General features: G+C 38.9%; 1 protein-coding gene across 1 annotated transcript in view; it reads right to left on the reverse strand.

Moving 5' to 3' along the window:
* Nucleotides 1-12,957, reverse strand: part of tafa4b (TAFA chemokine like family member 4b) — a 34,109-nt gene extending 21,152 nt beyond the window's left edge. The window contains exons 1-2 of the mRNA XM_059329653.1: nucleotides 12,876-12,957; nucleotides 11,556-11,671 (exon numbers count right to left, since the gene is read on the reverse strand). Coding sequence (XP_059185636.1) covers nucleotides 11,556-11,670 — 115 coding nt within the window. The 5' untranslated portion in view covers nucleotide 11,671; nucleotides 12,876-12,957. The remainder of the gene's footprint in view (nucleotides 1-11,555; nucleotides 11,672-12,875) is intronic.
* Nucleotides 12,958-18,408: the final 5,451 nt, after the last annotated feature.

The following is an 18,408-nucleotide window of genomic DNA, read 5'->3' on the forward strand; positions in this document are numbered from 1 at the left end:
CCTCATACTCTTTGATTCATAAGTAAACACTCTTTAGCGATACTTTGCTTTTATTCTCAGCACAGTGCCCTCATTAACTGAGACACAGAGGCAGCTCTCTTGTTGTCATTGTGTGCAGGGAGGGAAGAAAACCAAGCATGAAATGTTGAAAGAATAATCATTTCTTTTGACTCCTTTCAGAAAAGATAAACCACTTGATCTAAGTAAAGAACCAACATGCACATTTTATGACTCATGTGGCGAATCAGCACACTTTTCATGGGAGAGGTTCATTGTGGATGTTTATATATAAACTGTATATACATGTGTTGGTATCTATGTGTCTATTTATGTGTGTTTGCGTGCATTAGTGCTTGGGTATTTAAAATGATACAATCTCTGTTAATTGTAATATAGAAAAAAGAACCAAAGCTCAAAGTTATATAAAAATGATTTTTCAACCCGAGGCTGCAAAAAAGTTTGGATGTTTATACAATAATTATCTGATCCTTTTTTTACTATATTCAATTTTAAACAATACATTTAATATTCAAACTGATAAGATAAACTTTCATTTTTGAAAATACATTTTATACAGTTATTTTTTTGTAATATTTTGTAATTGGGGTTTTATTATTATTCAAGGTCAAGATCACGTTTATTTCTAGAGCACCTTATAGGTTGACCAAAGTGCTTTACATAACTGAATAACAACAAAAAATCCAAAAGATACATAAATGAATAACAATAAACTCAAAAATAAAAATAAAAAGACAATTTCATCTAATAATATATGACATGAGATGTACAATACAACACACAGAAACAACTTTCTTCTCACGCAGGTTCGAAAGCCTTGGAGAAAAAATTAGTTTTAAAAATGTCCAAAGTCTTTGACGACCGGATATGCAGCGGTAAACTGTTCCACAGCTTAGGGGCAGCCACTGCAAAAGATCGATCACCTTTTGTTTTTAGCCTACATTTAGGCACATCCAGGTAGGACTCATTTGCAGACCTCAGAGCTCTGGTCAGTCTATGAACATGTATGAGTTCAGCCAAATACGCTGGAGCCAATCCGTTTAAAATTTAAAAAACAAACATCAGGATCTTAAAATCAATTCTGAAACAGACAGGAAGCCAGTGCAGTGAGGCCAGAACTGGGGATTTGTGTTCCCGTTTCTAATTCCCTGTTAAAAGACGTGCTGCAGCATTTTGTACAAGTTGTAGGCGTCGCAATGACCGCTGGTCTAAATCTACACACAACGAGTTGCAAAAATCCAGTTTTGTGGAAATGAAAGCATGAATAACCTTCTCCAGGTCACTAGGAGAGAGGTAAAAAAGAACAATCATTATCCTATTGTATTGAAGTTTACATTTCTGGTATTGTGACAACCTGAATTCTCACATCTCCACATTCTATATTATATTGTTTTTATCTCTGTGTGTATGCGTTCTTCTCTGCATTTGTGTGTCAGTGTGTATGAGGATAATTGCTTTTCACCTGACACCTCTAACACAACAAACAGCATCTAATCTCACTTGATGATCCTCCCCCTCCCCCGGGGACCTTGGTCTGGTTAATTATAACATTGTCTTGACAGTAATGAAGGGCGCGCTTAACGTAAAGTAAATTTAAACCCAAACCTGTCTGCCAGACATGAAGTGTGAATCTATGTGTGAGGGTGTGATGTCACTATATATTTATGCCTATGTATTTAGCAGCTCATATTTCCCTCCTGTATGGTCTGTTCACATACAACACAACAGCAGGAGGGAGCTGTGAGGATGTTGTGTGAATAGGCTTATGTTGTATGTTTGTTTGTACTGTATAATGTCTATGCTAATGTTACATTTCACTCAGCACATTAAACCAATGAAAGGAGGAGGCTTTTGTGGCCACCTGAAGGGAAAAACGTCGACCACAAAATGCTGGGGAAAATGTTTAGTAAATCTAATCTTTGCTTATGGCTTCTGAACAGATTCCAGCCGCCTTATCTTCCCTCTCAAAGCTTGCTGTGCACTCCTGAGAGTCTCTGGCACCGTTTCCCGAGCACAGCAAACCCTGCTGGCGACATTGCTACCTATAAGCCTCTTTACAGCCCTGGAAAAACCTTGGTTATACTGTACCATAAGCCCAGATTTCATTTATGTACGTGACTTTACCCAGACTCCAAAACTTTTCATGCTCAGCTGAATGAGCTTTGCAGATGGACACAAAAGTGCACAAACACACACAAAACACTGCGCTCAGACAGACACACAACACACACACACAGACACACACACACACTCTGTTGAGGGTTCCATTTCTGCAGGCCATGGCCCCTCTCATCCTTTCTGATTTAAAGTTTGTTTGTTCTCTTCTCCAGAGAGCCCCATCAATGATCCCAGGCTCTCGGAGGGGCGCCCCTCCGCTATCAATCCCCTCCACTTTCATTTCCCCTCACTCCTCTGTCTCAGGCTCTCCTGAGGCTGGAGCAGCTGCGGATTACCACCGCACACAAACACACACATACACACAAACACATATATCTACTGAGAGAGATCTAGAATATAATAAAATTGAGCCAAAGTTAGTGGGACACGAATTATCAGTGCAGCCGTATTATAACCGTAATCACAATAAAAGCACAATGGTTTTAAAAAAAAGAAAGTCTTATTCAAACACAATCAAACAGAATTTGTTTTAATCAGACATGTGCCCTTGTTATGATTAATGCGTACTGAAAAGAAATGAATTACATTGTTTGTGGAAAGTGGTAACTTGGTAAGACCACCATCTCAGAAACAGGCAGCTTATTAGTGAGAGAGAGAGAGAGAGAGAGAGTGAGAGAGAGAGAGAGAGAGAGAGAGAGAGAGAGAGAGAGAGAGAGAGAGAGAGAGAGAGAGAGAGAGAGAGAGAGAGAGAGAGAGAGAGAGAGAGAGAGAGAGAGTCTTACAGGGGAGGAGAAGGGAGAAGTGGAGTCACAGGCAGCAGCTAACCTCCTGCTGCTATAATGAGGTCAGAAGGTTCACAGGTCTCCTCTCTTTATTGCCTACATCAGACCTGGGCAGGGCTGTTTGTATTTCAAAACTGTAAAGCTTTGAGGATGTGTGTGTGAGCAGTGGAAGGTAAACCCATCTCAACTTTGTTGTGCAGCTTTGAATGCTTATTTAAATCTGATAACACTTTATAATGAGGGCACATTAACTGTCATTAGTTAATGCAGTAATCATTTACTATTCATACTCATGTTAACTACATGTAGTGTTTAATAGTTTATGAAGATAATATTAACAAAATACAGGTTTCAACTTTACAAAAAGCTTCACAAAGAGCATTCATATATGGCAAGTTATGGGTAAATACTGCATATATAATTAAAACAATAACTGAGACAACCCTCCCCACAAAAACCATCCCATAAGTAATTTGTAAAGCTGCTTATTACCACCCATATTTATATATTTGTAGTTAGCGGCAACCACTAGTGGCCATAGTAATTATGAATGACACCAAGGCAGAAGTGATGTAAAGGAGTGCAACAGCAAATGCAAAAGGGGAAGTGAGGATACGGAGTATAAAGAACGACAAAGTCCACTTAGAGAGGGTTGGACGTGTGGTGAATGGGTCAAACAGTCAGTCAGTGTCCCATGTCAAACCAAAAGCAACGATGTTATATGATAAATGTTATATGTTACTTCCCTGACGTAACAACCTTTACTTATGGTCCTTACAGTTACATGTATTTATTTTATTTTATTTTTTTGTGACAAACTTTTTATTGAACAGTTTGAATATTACATTACATTATGAACATAATGCCAATGCCGAACATTGCCTTGCCATTAACGATTTTAATAAGAGAGACAAAAAAGAGAGAGAGAAAAAAAAAGAGAAAAAAAGGGGGGAAAGGTAGTGTAGACAATACAGATACATAAAGACAGTATAATTCACAGTAACACCTTATATGTGAGCAAGTAATGTTATGTCAGAAAGAGAACCAATAAGGGCGTTATTTATTTTATTTTTTTAACTATCTAATGCTAGGGATTTTGCTCTAACCTTAGGGTTAAAAAAAGAAAATTCTCAAAGGGAAATAGAGAATTTAATAGCACATGGACAGATTTGTTTTCTTTTACCACCAATGCTTCTGACTTTTAACCAGTTTGCCTGTAAAATAGACTATTTATTTCTACCATTGCACTACCTGTACATATTTTTTTACTAACCTAACCTTGAACATATTTTTTCCCATTTTTATTTGGTATTTTCAATATTTTATATTTGTATTTCTGTATTTTGGATGAGAGCAAGCAAACAGGAGTCAAATTCCTACTTTGTGCACACGTAACTGGCCAATAAAAATGATTCTGATTCTGATTCTATCTGTTTGCTTTCTCTGCGGTGAAATTAGCAAATTAGCTTCTTTACAAGTAATCAAATATAACACAGATACATTCCATTATTGTGGTTTAAAGTTGCAGCTTAATGAAAAAAGAGAACCCAAGGTGCTCTTCAAACAAATAGTCTAAAAGCGTTTCTTTCATGGCCAGTTCAGAAGGACATTCAAAACAACTTCAGTGTGTTTCAGATGTTGTCTGTGTGGCCTTCATCAGGGTGGAGCGTGACAAACTGCATGCAGAAACACATTTTCTAAATTCATGCTGATTTGTTGCCTTGCAGCTATCATTTACAGGAATAAAATCATGAGTAAAATACAACAAAATGTGGCTCTTTTTGCAGTTGGCAATTTTTTTCTTAAATGTCATCACATCACTTTGTCCTACAATTCACTAAAATAATTTATCTCAGTAGGATTTATATCAGCCTGAAAAATTCAAGTTAGTCAGATCAAGGCTGTAAAAGTGTGTAAAGTTGTTCTATTTTCCACTTCTGTGCTTGGGGCCAAATGTGAGTGCAGACCATAGGTGCAGACACATCTTAAAGCTCCAACACATTTGTCATTTCTTCAGACCTCCTGCTTTCAACTTAAATATCCCATATCCAGAAATATTGATTTCTTTGACCTCAGGAAATTATATCTATATATATATGAGTGGTATCAACTCTGTTTCGTTTGCGGTTTTGCCGTCACTAAGCTTCTGAATTAAAAACAACAACAAACTATTTGTGAAAACTGCCACCAGTCCAGTGACGAGGTGGTGGCATATGTTGTGTCACAGAAATGTGAGTATAAAATAAAGTAATACAAGTCTTGGCTATGTATATTTTACATCAATAGCATCCTTAACTTCAATGTGTTGCCTTTTGTGTAAAAAAATATGATCATATTAGGAGAATTGATGATTTGTGCACAAATGGGCTGTATGTCTAAAGGTATTGTTTGTGAACCTGTAATTGTGGGCCTGTTTCGAAGCAGAAATGTAAATCTTTGAAGGAGCAGCACTGTTATGAATTATACCCATGAGCATCTGAGGTATGTAACCGACCAATAGAGGTTAAAGCCAAACAGAGTTTACAGCCAAAAATATTGAATGTGGGAGAAATAAACTCACAACCACCCACTCCTGCTGACCAGAAAAGAGTGGTGTGAAGCAATCTCTCGTCTTTACCGCAAACACTCATAAAGACTCTTATAATGTAATGTTAATAATTAACTGGACAATTAAACATATTTCCAAGTCTTGTTTGTGGTGAATCGCAGTACACAGATGTAGCTGAAGCGTTTCATACTCAATTTAACAAGACGAGGAGCCTTAAGCCACACCAGCAGCTATATGGGTCTGTTTCAAGGACTGTACATGATAACACTGACAATGGTAAAGAAGGACTATTTTTTCTGGATCCTATTGTGTGTGAGTGAGTGACGAGCTGGGACAAGGTTTTTTGGAATCGGTCCAGTATTGAGCAAGTGTGCACCATCATTTTAACATTAGTCCACTAAAAGTGCTTGTTTTTGTCACTGACAGGCTCTGTCTGAAAACATCACACAGTAAAGGGAGACAGGAGAAGTCTTGTTCTGAAATCATGAGAGGTGACTGTCACCATTATTTATTTGAGCCAGAATATATGAATAAGGGGCTCTTGAAGAGGGGTGAAGCAGCTACTGCAAGGCAACGAAGCTCTGGAGACTGGTGGTGTTTCTGTGAGTGATGTGACCCCCACAGAGGAAGGATACGTGTTGTAAAGAGTGGTTGCTGCCCAATACTCAGATTTCAGAATGAGGCTTCTCCTTGAGCAACTGGTTAGATGCAATAACAAATAAGGTATTACATAAGGTAATGAAAAGTGCTGCAGGCTGAAGCATTCTCACCAAGCACTGGAGCAGTTTCAAGGTTGTTGTCCTGTTCCTCACTTCGACACTAAAACATGGGAAAATAGGATCCAGGATGCTGATGTTTAACCAGAGTGATTGGTGGATAGTCAGACAGATAGACTATCCTGACTGTCACTAAAACAGGGGTGTTCAAAGTTTTGAGGACAGAGTGCTGATTGAGGGAACAAAAAGGGGCCACTGAAATCAATACCTTTATCTAATAGCACTAGCATTGATGACAGAGTAGCTTTCTACAAGTATTCATTCCTGACTTAACGGATTCCTGTTAGCGGAGCGCAGTTTGACGCAGGAGCCAAGTAGTCTTTTAAATGTTGACTAAAAAAGATTTTAAAAAATGCACTGATTTCGTGTCGAATTTGGGGGTCGCATTAAATGTTTCTGAGGGCCACCATTGGCCCACGGGCCGCACTTTGAGAACTATGCACTATAATGTTTGGTAATAAAAGTTAGTTGTCAAGACTCTTTTTTTGACAATTTTCACTTCGAGCAAACTTGTTTTTTCAGTAGATCTTCAGAGTTCCAGGAGTGAACATCATAAGGTTTGATTAACATCTCACTGTGGCCAAAACAAGTATGAATCGAAACAGTACAAAACCAGGAAAAAGTCCCAAACATCAGTAAAGTTTTCTGAAGTGCAACCGAAGTTCTACGAAACTCCCAATTTTGTCTTCCCTCCACCAACCCATGTTCAGAGCACTGCTGCCTCTCACCCCTCATCTGCTTAAGATTCATGTGTTGAGCAGTCAGCCTCCAGCTATATACACATAATAACAGTGTATCTAATGTCTCAATGTTGCCTTTAAACCATTCTGTTATGGCCATCTCAGTGTAATAGAGCCCAGCACACGCTGAGATGAAAAGACTTCTCAAGCATGGCTAAATGCTTTTATTCCCGCGGCAGGCAAACGGGAGGTGGGGTGGGAGGTAAGGTGTCGGGGGGAGATGGGGGGTGGAAACAGTAGCTGGGCAGCCAACAAACCAAGCTACCTTGAACTGATGGGTTAGCCAGGCGATTGATGTATTCTGACAGACATAGGCAAGCAGGAGCATCGTGCAATTTATCAAAAAGCTGTGTCTTTCCCCCGTCAATACCTGACAGGCATGTCCACGGCTATGAAAGGCCAGATATCTAGAAAATCTGTCACAGGCGGCAAAGTCAATGTAGAGGGGACATACCGTACGTGTCTGTAGTTACACACAGGTGAGACTCCAGAGAGCAACATTACTGTGATCAGTCGTGTGGAACAAGGTGGGAAACCTTGTCAAACACCCTCCCATATCCCTTTTACTACAATCTACATACTTGCATTTTAGTTGTGGAAACAGTTTTTTTTTAACAGTTTTTATCCTTGGCTTTTATTCAATTATTGAATAAAAATGTCTTTATTTTTAGAACAATGACTTCAAATCTTTGAACAACTAGTTTGCTGTTCACAAGATATTTGAATTTCCCATTCATTCAAGGAAATTGCTTGATCAGTGTTTTGACACGTGCAAAAGAATAATTGTCTACAATTTGCACAATAACTGCTTGTACGTGGCTTGCTGATGCACATGCATATTCCATAAATATCTACAACATTGGGATGTGATGTTGATGTCTACTAATGTGTGGAGGTATAATTTGCAAATTTTTTTACTGAACTACCAATGTTTTTTTTTATTGTTGCAGACTTGTTTTTTTTTCTATTTTTTTTTTTATTTGAAATTTTGACTGTATATGACTTTACATGTAGGATTGAAGGTGATATTTATTATTTTGTTTAGTTGACAGCATATATAACACATTGCTTCCCAAATAAATTAACTATACACATACAAATGTGTTTTGCTCTTTTCTGTGTCCTACAGTGTTGTACAGTATGGATTTTTACCAGTGAACTTTGGCCTCTACATACCATTCAGCTAGACAAAATTGACATTCCTGTTTAGTATAGTAAGCAGTCAGTGTCAACAATGAAAGCAGAACATAACATAGGTTTGTATATAAGAGGCACTTCCAGGGTTGACTGCAGTGGTGAAAAGCATTGAAACATTTGACCATCACTGCTCACACAATGACAAAATAACTTCTTGTTCTGGTGGTATTGGCCAATTGACTGACACAATGACTAGGTTTGGAGGTGGGAATCAAAAGTTTTAGGTGGGTTACTACCTTTTGCAGACTTGCAGTGGAGTTGTGATTTCCCATGAAACAGGGGAGACAACTGCCCTTTCAGTTTAGAGGATGTGTAGAGAATGTGAAGACTTTTTAGATGGAGAAAAACTATGATTTCCTCCTTTCTTTCCTCATTTGCCCTCTCAAATCACTCATTACCCTTCCTTCCACTCCTCCCTTTTCTCACTTTCTCTATCTCCTCCTCATCCTGGTCCTACGCAGCCCATCAATCCTCCTGACATTATCAGTGTTTAACAGGCCCAAAGGCTTTATGCTAATTATCATAACGGGTCGCTGGTACGGCTGAGTACTCCTGCGCAACAAATCTATCCCCAATAAAAGCCACTCACTGAGGAGACATCTTATAAGCAGCCTTGGATAAGGACACACAGACTGTAGTGTAGAATGCTCAAATATAAACATGCATGGATGGACATACACGCAATTGTGTCTACAACAAGCTTACTCGTCATTAAAGTGAACATGAACATGACAGAGCCCTTTTCATGCAGAAAGAAGATGATGTTTCTCACATCAGTTGGTCCCACTAACAATTCATGAATCCATGAAAAAAAATCTGGAAATTTATGTGATAACAATAGGTTTGCTACACATGCTATAACAAACTATGGAATGTTGCAATATCCACTATTAATTTTGCACTCTGAGTCTGAAATTTCAAGCATTCAAACGACGCCAAATAAAGGGTATATGAGAAGATTTTATTGTCAAACTACAGGAGCATGTTGCTCAGAGCTGAAGGAGCACAATCAATCAATTTACCAGAACTGATTTATTTCAAAAGCAACATGTTGGAGTGCACAATTGTTTTACTTTGCTTTACTTTACTTAGCTCCTGGAATGCAATTTATTGCGTGACCTGCTTGTGAAATTGAACCTCACAATTGTTATGAAATACAGTAAAAGGCTAAATGAATAGCATCACAGATGTTTTGACGTGCTAAAGTATTTGTTGCTGCATGTTTGGAAATAAGCTTCATAATTTATTACACAGAATTGTCCTATTTGTGAAAAGCAAAACTGTGAAAATGGTAGGATCAGTAATGAATATTTTAATGGCCTCTTATTTTTTTCTTAATTTTTCAGTGTTAAGAAGTGGCCCTGGAGAGGGTAAAGCTTTTTTTCTGTGAGATTTCTCAAAATGTGTGTTTGTTTGTTAGTTTTTCAAGTTTAAAAAAAATATGTAAATTTAATTTACATTGGTTGTGTTCATATATTTATATACTGTATATATAACAATTAATGTACATTTTTGTTATGTAACACAACAGAAATTCAAATAAACACTTGTGTGACACCCCTCCTAGTTGGTTATGTGATAAATACATTAATAAAAGATATATATATATATATATATATATATATATATACATATATATATATATATATATATATATATATATATATAGTGTATAGGGACGACATCCATTTGAACAGGACACATTTGGTGACTCATTCTCTATACATTTTTTTGTATTTGTTAGATGTGTTTATTTAATATATATTTGAGAAATTTTATTCCCATGGGAGTGCTGCCAGAAAAGAAAAAGAAAAGCATCTTTGTCTACATTTATTCAAAGTGACAGCTGTCACTGTCATATCATGTCTGCATGGTTAGTTGACATTCATTCCATTCCATCCCTTTTTAGGTTTGTTTCTGAAAAACACTGCATGGGTCTAAGCATGCAGATCTCTCCTATTATTTTATAAAAAAAATCTGTAAAATGACAGAATACCTCAGAGAATGACACTGAGTAAATGATACTAATATTAAAAACAGATACATATGTCTAGAGAAGCATTTTTTGACCTCTAGAGCCACCATGTGGCTGCAAATGGTACATCAGCAGTCACACGGATCAAACAAATGCCTCACTGACCTGCCAACAAAACAGCAGGAAAAACACTTAAGTAGAAGACATAGAAAACGTATCTGGCAGTCATAACGTACAGCCAATTATTTCTCAGCCTCAAACCACTGTGGGTGTGTGTGCCGTGTTGGTATTCACGTTCAAGTCCTAAACTTCCACCAATTAGAGTAATAAAAAGCACCAGTCGGTTTGGGAGCGAGCCATCTTGTTTCATAGCGAGAGTGAATTAAGAAGGGGGCCGGCACCCATGCTGACCTTCACAATACACAGGGCCTGCAATTAGTAGTGTCCCTGCCGTAAGCAGGCTGCCTCCTCTCCGTCAAAAAGGAAAACTAATACCGTCACTCACTACACAGACTGGAAGCTGGTAGCATATCTGCGCCACATAAAGGTCACCTTGCAAAACACGAGCAGTGAGAGACCAAGAGATAATTAAAGAAATTGTCATAATTAAGTGTGAGGAGGAGGTGACTTGGGAGGTTGTCGCCAACAAGTTGAGGCGCAAGATGCTGTGACTCAGCATCATTGTCCCTACAGCCAGGCCCTATGAAATATTAATAAGACTGTGTTGGTCATTTTTTGGTTGGGTGGAGGCCTGTCTCCATGACTTATGGAAATTAAAGAGAAAGAATAGATTTAGCTTGTGGGCCTAAATTAAGTCAGCCCTGGCAATGGTTTTCTATCTTTTTTCATGTTTTTTTGCAGGGAATAAGTGAAGTGATGCTTTGGTTAAAGGGGCTACTGCGGAGCTATGCATATTAATGTAGGCGCTGGCAATTAGGGGCCCGAGGATTAGAAGTCACGAGCCTACATGGTCTCCTCTACACAACATGCACGCTGTTTTATAGCAACCGTAAACCACTAAGAATCGGGCCGCTTGAGAACAACAGCATCAGCGCTGAACTGCTGGATGTCTGCAACCACTCAGAAGAGATCAGATCACACCCACACTGATCTATTTGTGTTGACAGCTCCTGACAGCTTAAGTGCCATTTGTATCTGAACGGGCTCGATCAGTCAAACAGGGGTGTGTTTGCATCCAAGCTCAAAACGAGGCCTTGTCTAGATTACATTATGTCATACTGAGGGACAAATTGTCCCCGCTTACTCCCCCGCCTCCTCCGGGACAGGGATGACTCAGTCAGCGACGGGCTCAGGGAACATGTGTTGTACCTTTGCAGTGACAGTGTAATTAACCTCTTGTGGTGTTGGGAGGGGGGGAGTTCAGGGCAAGACCTGGTGTACCTGTCGGTCCCCGATGGTTACGGCTGCCAGCGGACACCGGGTCAACGCAGAGCATCACCAAGGCAACGAGGAAGGCCACCTGCACAGGCCAAGCTGACCTCCCCCACAGTTTCATCCTGAGAGAGGAGAGAAGAGAGAGAGGGGCCAAAAGAGGGAGAGAAGAAGGAAGAAGGCATGAGAGGAAGTTAGAACACTCACCCCCCTCCTTTAAGAGATGAAAAAAGACAGGCGGCAGAAGAGCAAAGCAAACAAAAAATATTGCTTTTCAAACTAGCAGAAACAATGTAAGAGGCAAGCTGACAAAGGTCAACTAAAAAAATGACAGAAAAGACCTGAGAAAAATATTATATCCCAGCACAGACACACATAATGTGTGTATAGCCATCTCACCAGGGGCACCACTACAGTATGCCACCAGCATCCTTTATGCCTATTAGTATCACATTAGGATTAACTCTTCCAATTTTCTCTTGGCAGCAGATAATTACAAAAAAGTTGACTTTATGAGTCATAACAGGTTACAAAGAGGCTCAGCTCAGAAATAATAATATGTGGATCAGAACAGCGACTTCTCATTATAATCATCAATGATCATTCTGGAGATTATTACTCTCTTGATTAAAGGAATACTTCACCCCCAAAATGATCATTTGTATATGAATTTCTCACGGCGTGTTACCTTATTGAGTTCTTGAAGAAAAGTTTGTTTTTCACACATGCCTCCATCGTGAATAAAAATCCAAATGCTTGATGAATTAGTAATTTAGAACAAATTTCGGTGTTTTCATATAGTTCTGCTGTTGTTAAATGCAGCCCCTGTTGATGTAGTTCAATTCACTTCTCAGTTTTAAAATTCTTCATTCACCATGGAGTCATGTGAGAGAAACAAAGTTTTTTTCAAGAATTCAAGAAATGAGGTGAGTAATCGATATACAGATAATCATTTGGGAGGTGAAGTAGTCCTTTAATCAATTAATAATTATAATTATTATTAAGTAATATAAGTATAATACATGCATTTTCCCCTCACAGTTTACCCTAACCCTAATCCTACCGGGCAGTTGGGTTTTATTTTTCATGTTTGGTTCTAGGTCCTAAAAATGTAAACATTTTCTGCTGTCTCATGTTTTATATCCATACAAATCTTCATTCAATCTATGGGTTTTAAACTGTTAAGCTAACTTTTTTTTTCAATTAACTAAAATGTGAAGATTTGTCATTGTTGTTGGACAAGTCATAGACTAATGAGACTAATCCCTAGTTTCAGAACATGATGTTTTTGTTTTCTGCCATGTGCATCTGCACAGGATGTCGTCTCACCTGTTGGTCGTCTCTGTCTTCTTTGATGTGTTTTCCACTCAGTAGCTCCTCTATGGACAACGTGTACAGGCCATGGCTGCATTCACTCACACCTCAGCCCTCCTCCTCCTCCTCTTCTTCTTCTTCCTCTTCCTCCTGCTTCTCCTCTTCCTCACCTCAAACAGAAGAAGCCCCTGGAGAGAGGAGGTACAAAGACACTCGGTCAGAGAGGCCAGCCTGCCCTGGGGTTCCTCAGTGGCCTCCAATGGCCTTGTATGAAGGTCTACACACACACACACACACACACACACACACACACACACATAGAGGTAGAGATGTGAAGGCCTAGATTCTGTTAGATCCATTGTTTACAATAGGTTCACCTACCCCCAGGCTGAATGTGATCCCCACTCTATATCACACACAGTTCCCCCTCTCTGTCTCTCACAAACACACACACTCCCTCATACTCTGTTATGAGCACACACACACACACACAGATGGACACACTGAAACAGCGTGCATAGCACAATAAAACTTGAATTAATTTCATAATGGGCATACATAAGAAAAACTTGCAAAATAGATTCATAACTAAAACATTCAGCATCAGATGATCAAACAAGCCCTAAATACAAGTTGACGTTCTACACACAGACACACACATAAAGTACATTTGCACAGTGTTTGCCAGGTAAATTCAAACAGTGTCGGAGGACAGCAGAAGAGACTCTCCCTAATTACAGCTGAGTGACAGCTTCTGACGAGTGTGCACTTCTACACACACACACACACACACACACACACACACACACACAGTGTAAATTATCATCCCGCTGTAAGAGTGTGTCAACACACCTCTATTTACAAAGGGACTAACACGGCAATCTAAATGAAAGACAACAGATTCACATTAATAACAAAATGCTCTCCTCTTTCAAACCTTCATTATTCATCATGACTCATTGATATGCAGCTCAGTGAGCTGCTATGCTCAGAAACTTCCTAGGAATGTGTCAGCTCCAAATCCAGAGCCTCACATTCCTCCACTGAGCCATCAGTGTAGTGCCACTGCCCCCTGGTGGGGAACAAATCAATAGCAACGAACGATGGGGAAGAGATGCCTCAAGAAAAAGCACTGATTTCTACTAAAGTGAACAGGGAGAGTGAGAAGTTAATGGGTGCAGTTTGTGACTATTAATAAAGATAAATAGCTTTTTAGAAAAACATCAAGAGCTGACACAGGTCAGAGAGAAAAGAAGGATCTTTTTAATGCAAAAAGACAGCGTGAGATAATGAGAGGGCAGGAAAAGGAGAGGGGATGAAAGTAAATACCTGTTAGGAGCCATAAAAAATGTATTTTATTTAAACATATACAGGATAATATATTACTGTATGTTGTGTTATGTTATGTTATGTTAGCATAAAGTAGTGGATGTGCGTGATTGTGTATTCTGAGTGCCTCTTGTGTGTACTCATGCACAGAAGGAAGTGGAATGCAAATGCAGATTGCAGCCGTTCTGTACAGTAAAGTAAAATATTGTTCCTACATTATAAAATACATAAAATAATTGTATTTTTGTGCATTTTAAATTTGCATTTGTGTGTTTGTTTGTGTGTAGCATGTATAACCACTTCTCGGTATTTACGTGTGTGTGTGTGTGTGTGTGTGTGTTTAAATCCAGTACAGTATGTGAAAGTATGCAATGTGCATGTGCTGTGTGTGCAGTGTGATTAGGCATGCTGCATGGCAGCACTGTAGCCCATTTCTTATTCTCTTTTTAAAGGCTGGGCCATGGCACGCATTTTTATCAGCTTTGTTCTCTGATACACTCATTAAAAGAGCACAATAGTGCGTGTGTGTGTGTGTGTGTGTGTGTGTGTGTGTGTGTGTGTGTGTGTGTGGTCTCCAGATGCAGCTCAGTCTCGTCAGGACTTCAGGGACAAAACGTCCCATCAGTCACAGCGATGTTGTCACCTCCGCTGGGTCTCACACACGCAGCTTGTGGCCTTTTTAACATAGTGATAAATATGTTAAAATGCAAAACAATCTGTGCCGATGTGCATGAAGATGCATTCTCACACATTTTCATGCAAAATATTCATGTTACCAAAAAGTCTCAAGTGTCCCTGGGGGCATTATGTCGAAGGAAGCAGAGGTGTTTGGGGCTCAGCTGGTCATCAGCTGTGAAGAGTCGTTGGATTTGGCAGCAGTGAGGACACACAAACATTAACAAACAGAGCACAGACATGCTCAAGATTATCTGAGAACATCAAGTCTCGCTCCTTCTAAAATTATCCCTCCTTCTATATTACCCTCCGCACCTCATCTCTCTCTCTCTGTCTCAGTGGGCTGAAGGGCTGATTTGTGTCATTTCTTGCAGTAATCACACAGAAGTGACACAGGGGCTCATTGACATGCAATGACACAATCTCCACCTCGGCCACAAATATATCTGTGTGCCCTGCATCCAAACAGCATCATCTGCCAGCCACCCGCACATGCACAATCACAAGCATACGCACATGAATTCACAAAAATGATACCTATATGTAAACCTCAGTGACCTTATCAGTCACAGCAGGAAACATGTTCGTTATGCGTCAAAAAAAAAAAACGCATGACATGATCTGCATGATGGGGATGTTGCTGTTTGTCAGACAGATTATATAATTTGTCAGGACAGTACAGGAAGTTCCTGTTCAATAGAACAGAGGTGTGCAGAATAGAAACTGCAGCATTACTTGATAACCTCTGAGTCACCTGTTTAGTATGTAACAGTGTTTCTGTTTTGGGGTTTTTGTGAATATCTCTGGTTTATCTTTCTTAAATCGATACGTTATCTCTTATTGGAGTAATTGCATTTCCTAAAGTGCTGTTTATCAGACGCCAATAAACAAACAGGAATGTGTTTGTAAAAGTCTGTTTCAGATTGCTTGACTAGATAGTCTCGTCATCACGTTATGATTGATTTTGCCTCACTAGCCGCCTCAGGATGATGATGTTGATATGATTCAATCAAACTTTGCTCCATAGCAAGATTTCTCAACTACAGGCTGAATTGTTAAATTTCTTATGGTCACCCACGATCTTTAGGATATTGACTTTGATGACCTTTGACTTTTTGTCCAGAATGAATAGTTCAGTATTTAAAGTACATTTTTTTAGGTACTAGTTCTTTAGTTGAGTAATGACATTTTATGCTACTTTATACTTCATCACCACCAACTTTTGGAGGTAAAGATAATACATTTAATTAATTTATACTTTTTTTTATTATAACAAAATGTAAATCAACTGATAAATGATGATGTATTATCATAGTTTAAAAGAACCGGCAGTATATAAAGTAATCAAAATGAGCTCCATCTTTACCAGTACCAATATTAAAGTAATAGACACATTAATGCATCAACAATTTCAATGATAAATCCAATGATTTAATAATATAATTCTGAAATGGGCCATTTTGCGTAATGAGTACTTTTACTTTGGGTACTTTATGTAAAACCTTTGTACTTTGACTAAGACTTTTACACTGTTGCGTTGTATCTTGTCAACAAGAAATGATGAAATCTAAATGAGCAGGAGAAATGAGCGATTAACTGAGCATATTTATACTCACATTAGGATCAACTCTTTTAAATTTTAATGAATCAGTTGTCCTTCCTCTTGTTCTCTGTTTGAGGCATTTCTTGTTTCATTACTGGTACAGCTCTAAGAGCTTTTTGTCTATCCAAATGTTCTACACAGTAATGGACACTAAGTTATTTATTGTATCTCTCTCACACACTCTCATGTTGTGAATGAGATTTCAACGTAAGCCTGATTTATTGGCTGGCCGATTCAATGAACCAATAGTGGCCTTTAATGGAATATCAGATGTGTGGCAGTGTCGCATACTGCCAGCTGGGACATGTTCTGAGAGTTAGACCTCTACCTGACCACAGTTACAAAAACAACCTTCAATTTCTTAATTTTCCCTGTACAATGAATGTATTCCTTTACAGCAGTTCAGTTCAATTAAAATTGACAATTCTTTTTTTTTTTTTCAAAGAGTGTTTTGTTCAGGTTTGTACAGTTTTTTTAATACTGAGAAGAATAGGTTTATTTATTTTAAACTATTTGCATTTAAAACAAAATGAAATAACTTGATTATGTATAAGTGGTTATGAAAGTTTAGCTTAAATTAAGCTAAATAAATGTATGGATCCCAGACACAAGAACCAAAAAAAGGTGTTTTTTTGTAGTTTAAAAAAAATGTTAATTTCAGTATGGGTTTTTTCACATGCCTTTGGTTGAACTCCAGTGTGCACGTGTGAAAAATGGAGAGGCAGTGAGACTGGAGACCACACAAGCAACACCCCAGTATCTCAGTGTGCTGATTTTCTTTGCCCAGACACAGACCAAGCAGACAAAAAGCATATCAGTGTAAAACAAAGTGCATCTCCCTAAGGCAGAAAGATATTGAAAATGAAACGGGCGAAAGCACAAAGCCCAATGGAATCTCATGTGAAGCGTTTCAGATTTCTGCCGATATGCAGAGTATTAACATTCAGTTAGGGTGTGTAATGTTCTGCTTCTATATATTTGTCTGCCTCTGACTTTAAACCGTTACAGCATGCTGCTCCTCGCCATTTCCTCTGGGTCGCTGGGCAGACAGAGCGTGTGTGTACCCACAAGCAAAAGCACACTCTCACCCTCCGAAACACACAAACTTAAATTAACACACCAGTATGTTTTCAAAAGCCAAGTCCCATTTTTCTGCACCCTTATGTTCAGCCATCATGGTCACAGCTATTGTCATGCTACTTGTTTGTGTCTCCTTATGGCTCTCTACAGTATCCATGCCTCCGTACCTGTGTGTGTGTGTGTGTGTGTGTGTGTGTGTGTGTGTGTGTGTCTCTCTCTCTCTTTTACTTTCCACTGTCCTCTATTTATCAGAGTGCAGATGAGAATCTCTGCTTTCTCCTCTCCCATTGTTTTCTGTATGGTTACAAAGTCAATACCCCCCAAACTGTGATCATATTCAAAAATGTTTCTTCTTCACACATCGCCAGGCATGTGTGTGTGTGTGTGTGTGTGTGTGTGTGTGTGTGTGTGTGTGTGTGTGTGTGTGTGTGTGTGTGTGTGTGTGTGTGTGTGTCTGGCTGTGAAATTGATTGTGGCATTAGGCAGAGGTGATGAGGTAGAAATCTTGGGCACATTGTGTCGGACACATGACAGATGACAGACAAACATAACCACAGTCTACATTAATGTGAAATTATTAAATTTATATGTACTCGTATCTAACATAAATTACAAAGTGCATATTTATGTCCATTTTTATATTTTGCTGATAACATACAACATTACGAAATGTCAATGCTTTCTCAAATGTTTGTGTCCGATGTAGTAGTATAAAAGCCACGTAGGAGGCGTGTAGGGGTAACCAAACTAACCCCTGAACCATTTCAAACAGGAGACCAGACTCCTGTCCCTTTCTTGTCCCTTTGGAAGTTATGAAGGGAAGTAGTTTTCTATAACCCTAACCCTGTCCTTTTTTCCTGA

Source organism: Centropristis striata, chromosome 3 (assembly GCF_030273125.1).
Source record: "Centropristis striata isolate RG_2023a ecotype Rhode Island chromosome 3, C.striata_1.0, whole genome shotgun sequence".
Classification (NCBI taxonomy): domain Eukaryota; kingdom Metazoa; phylum Chordata; class Actinopteri; order Perciformes; family Serranidae; genus Centropristis; species Centropristis striata.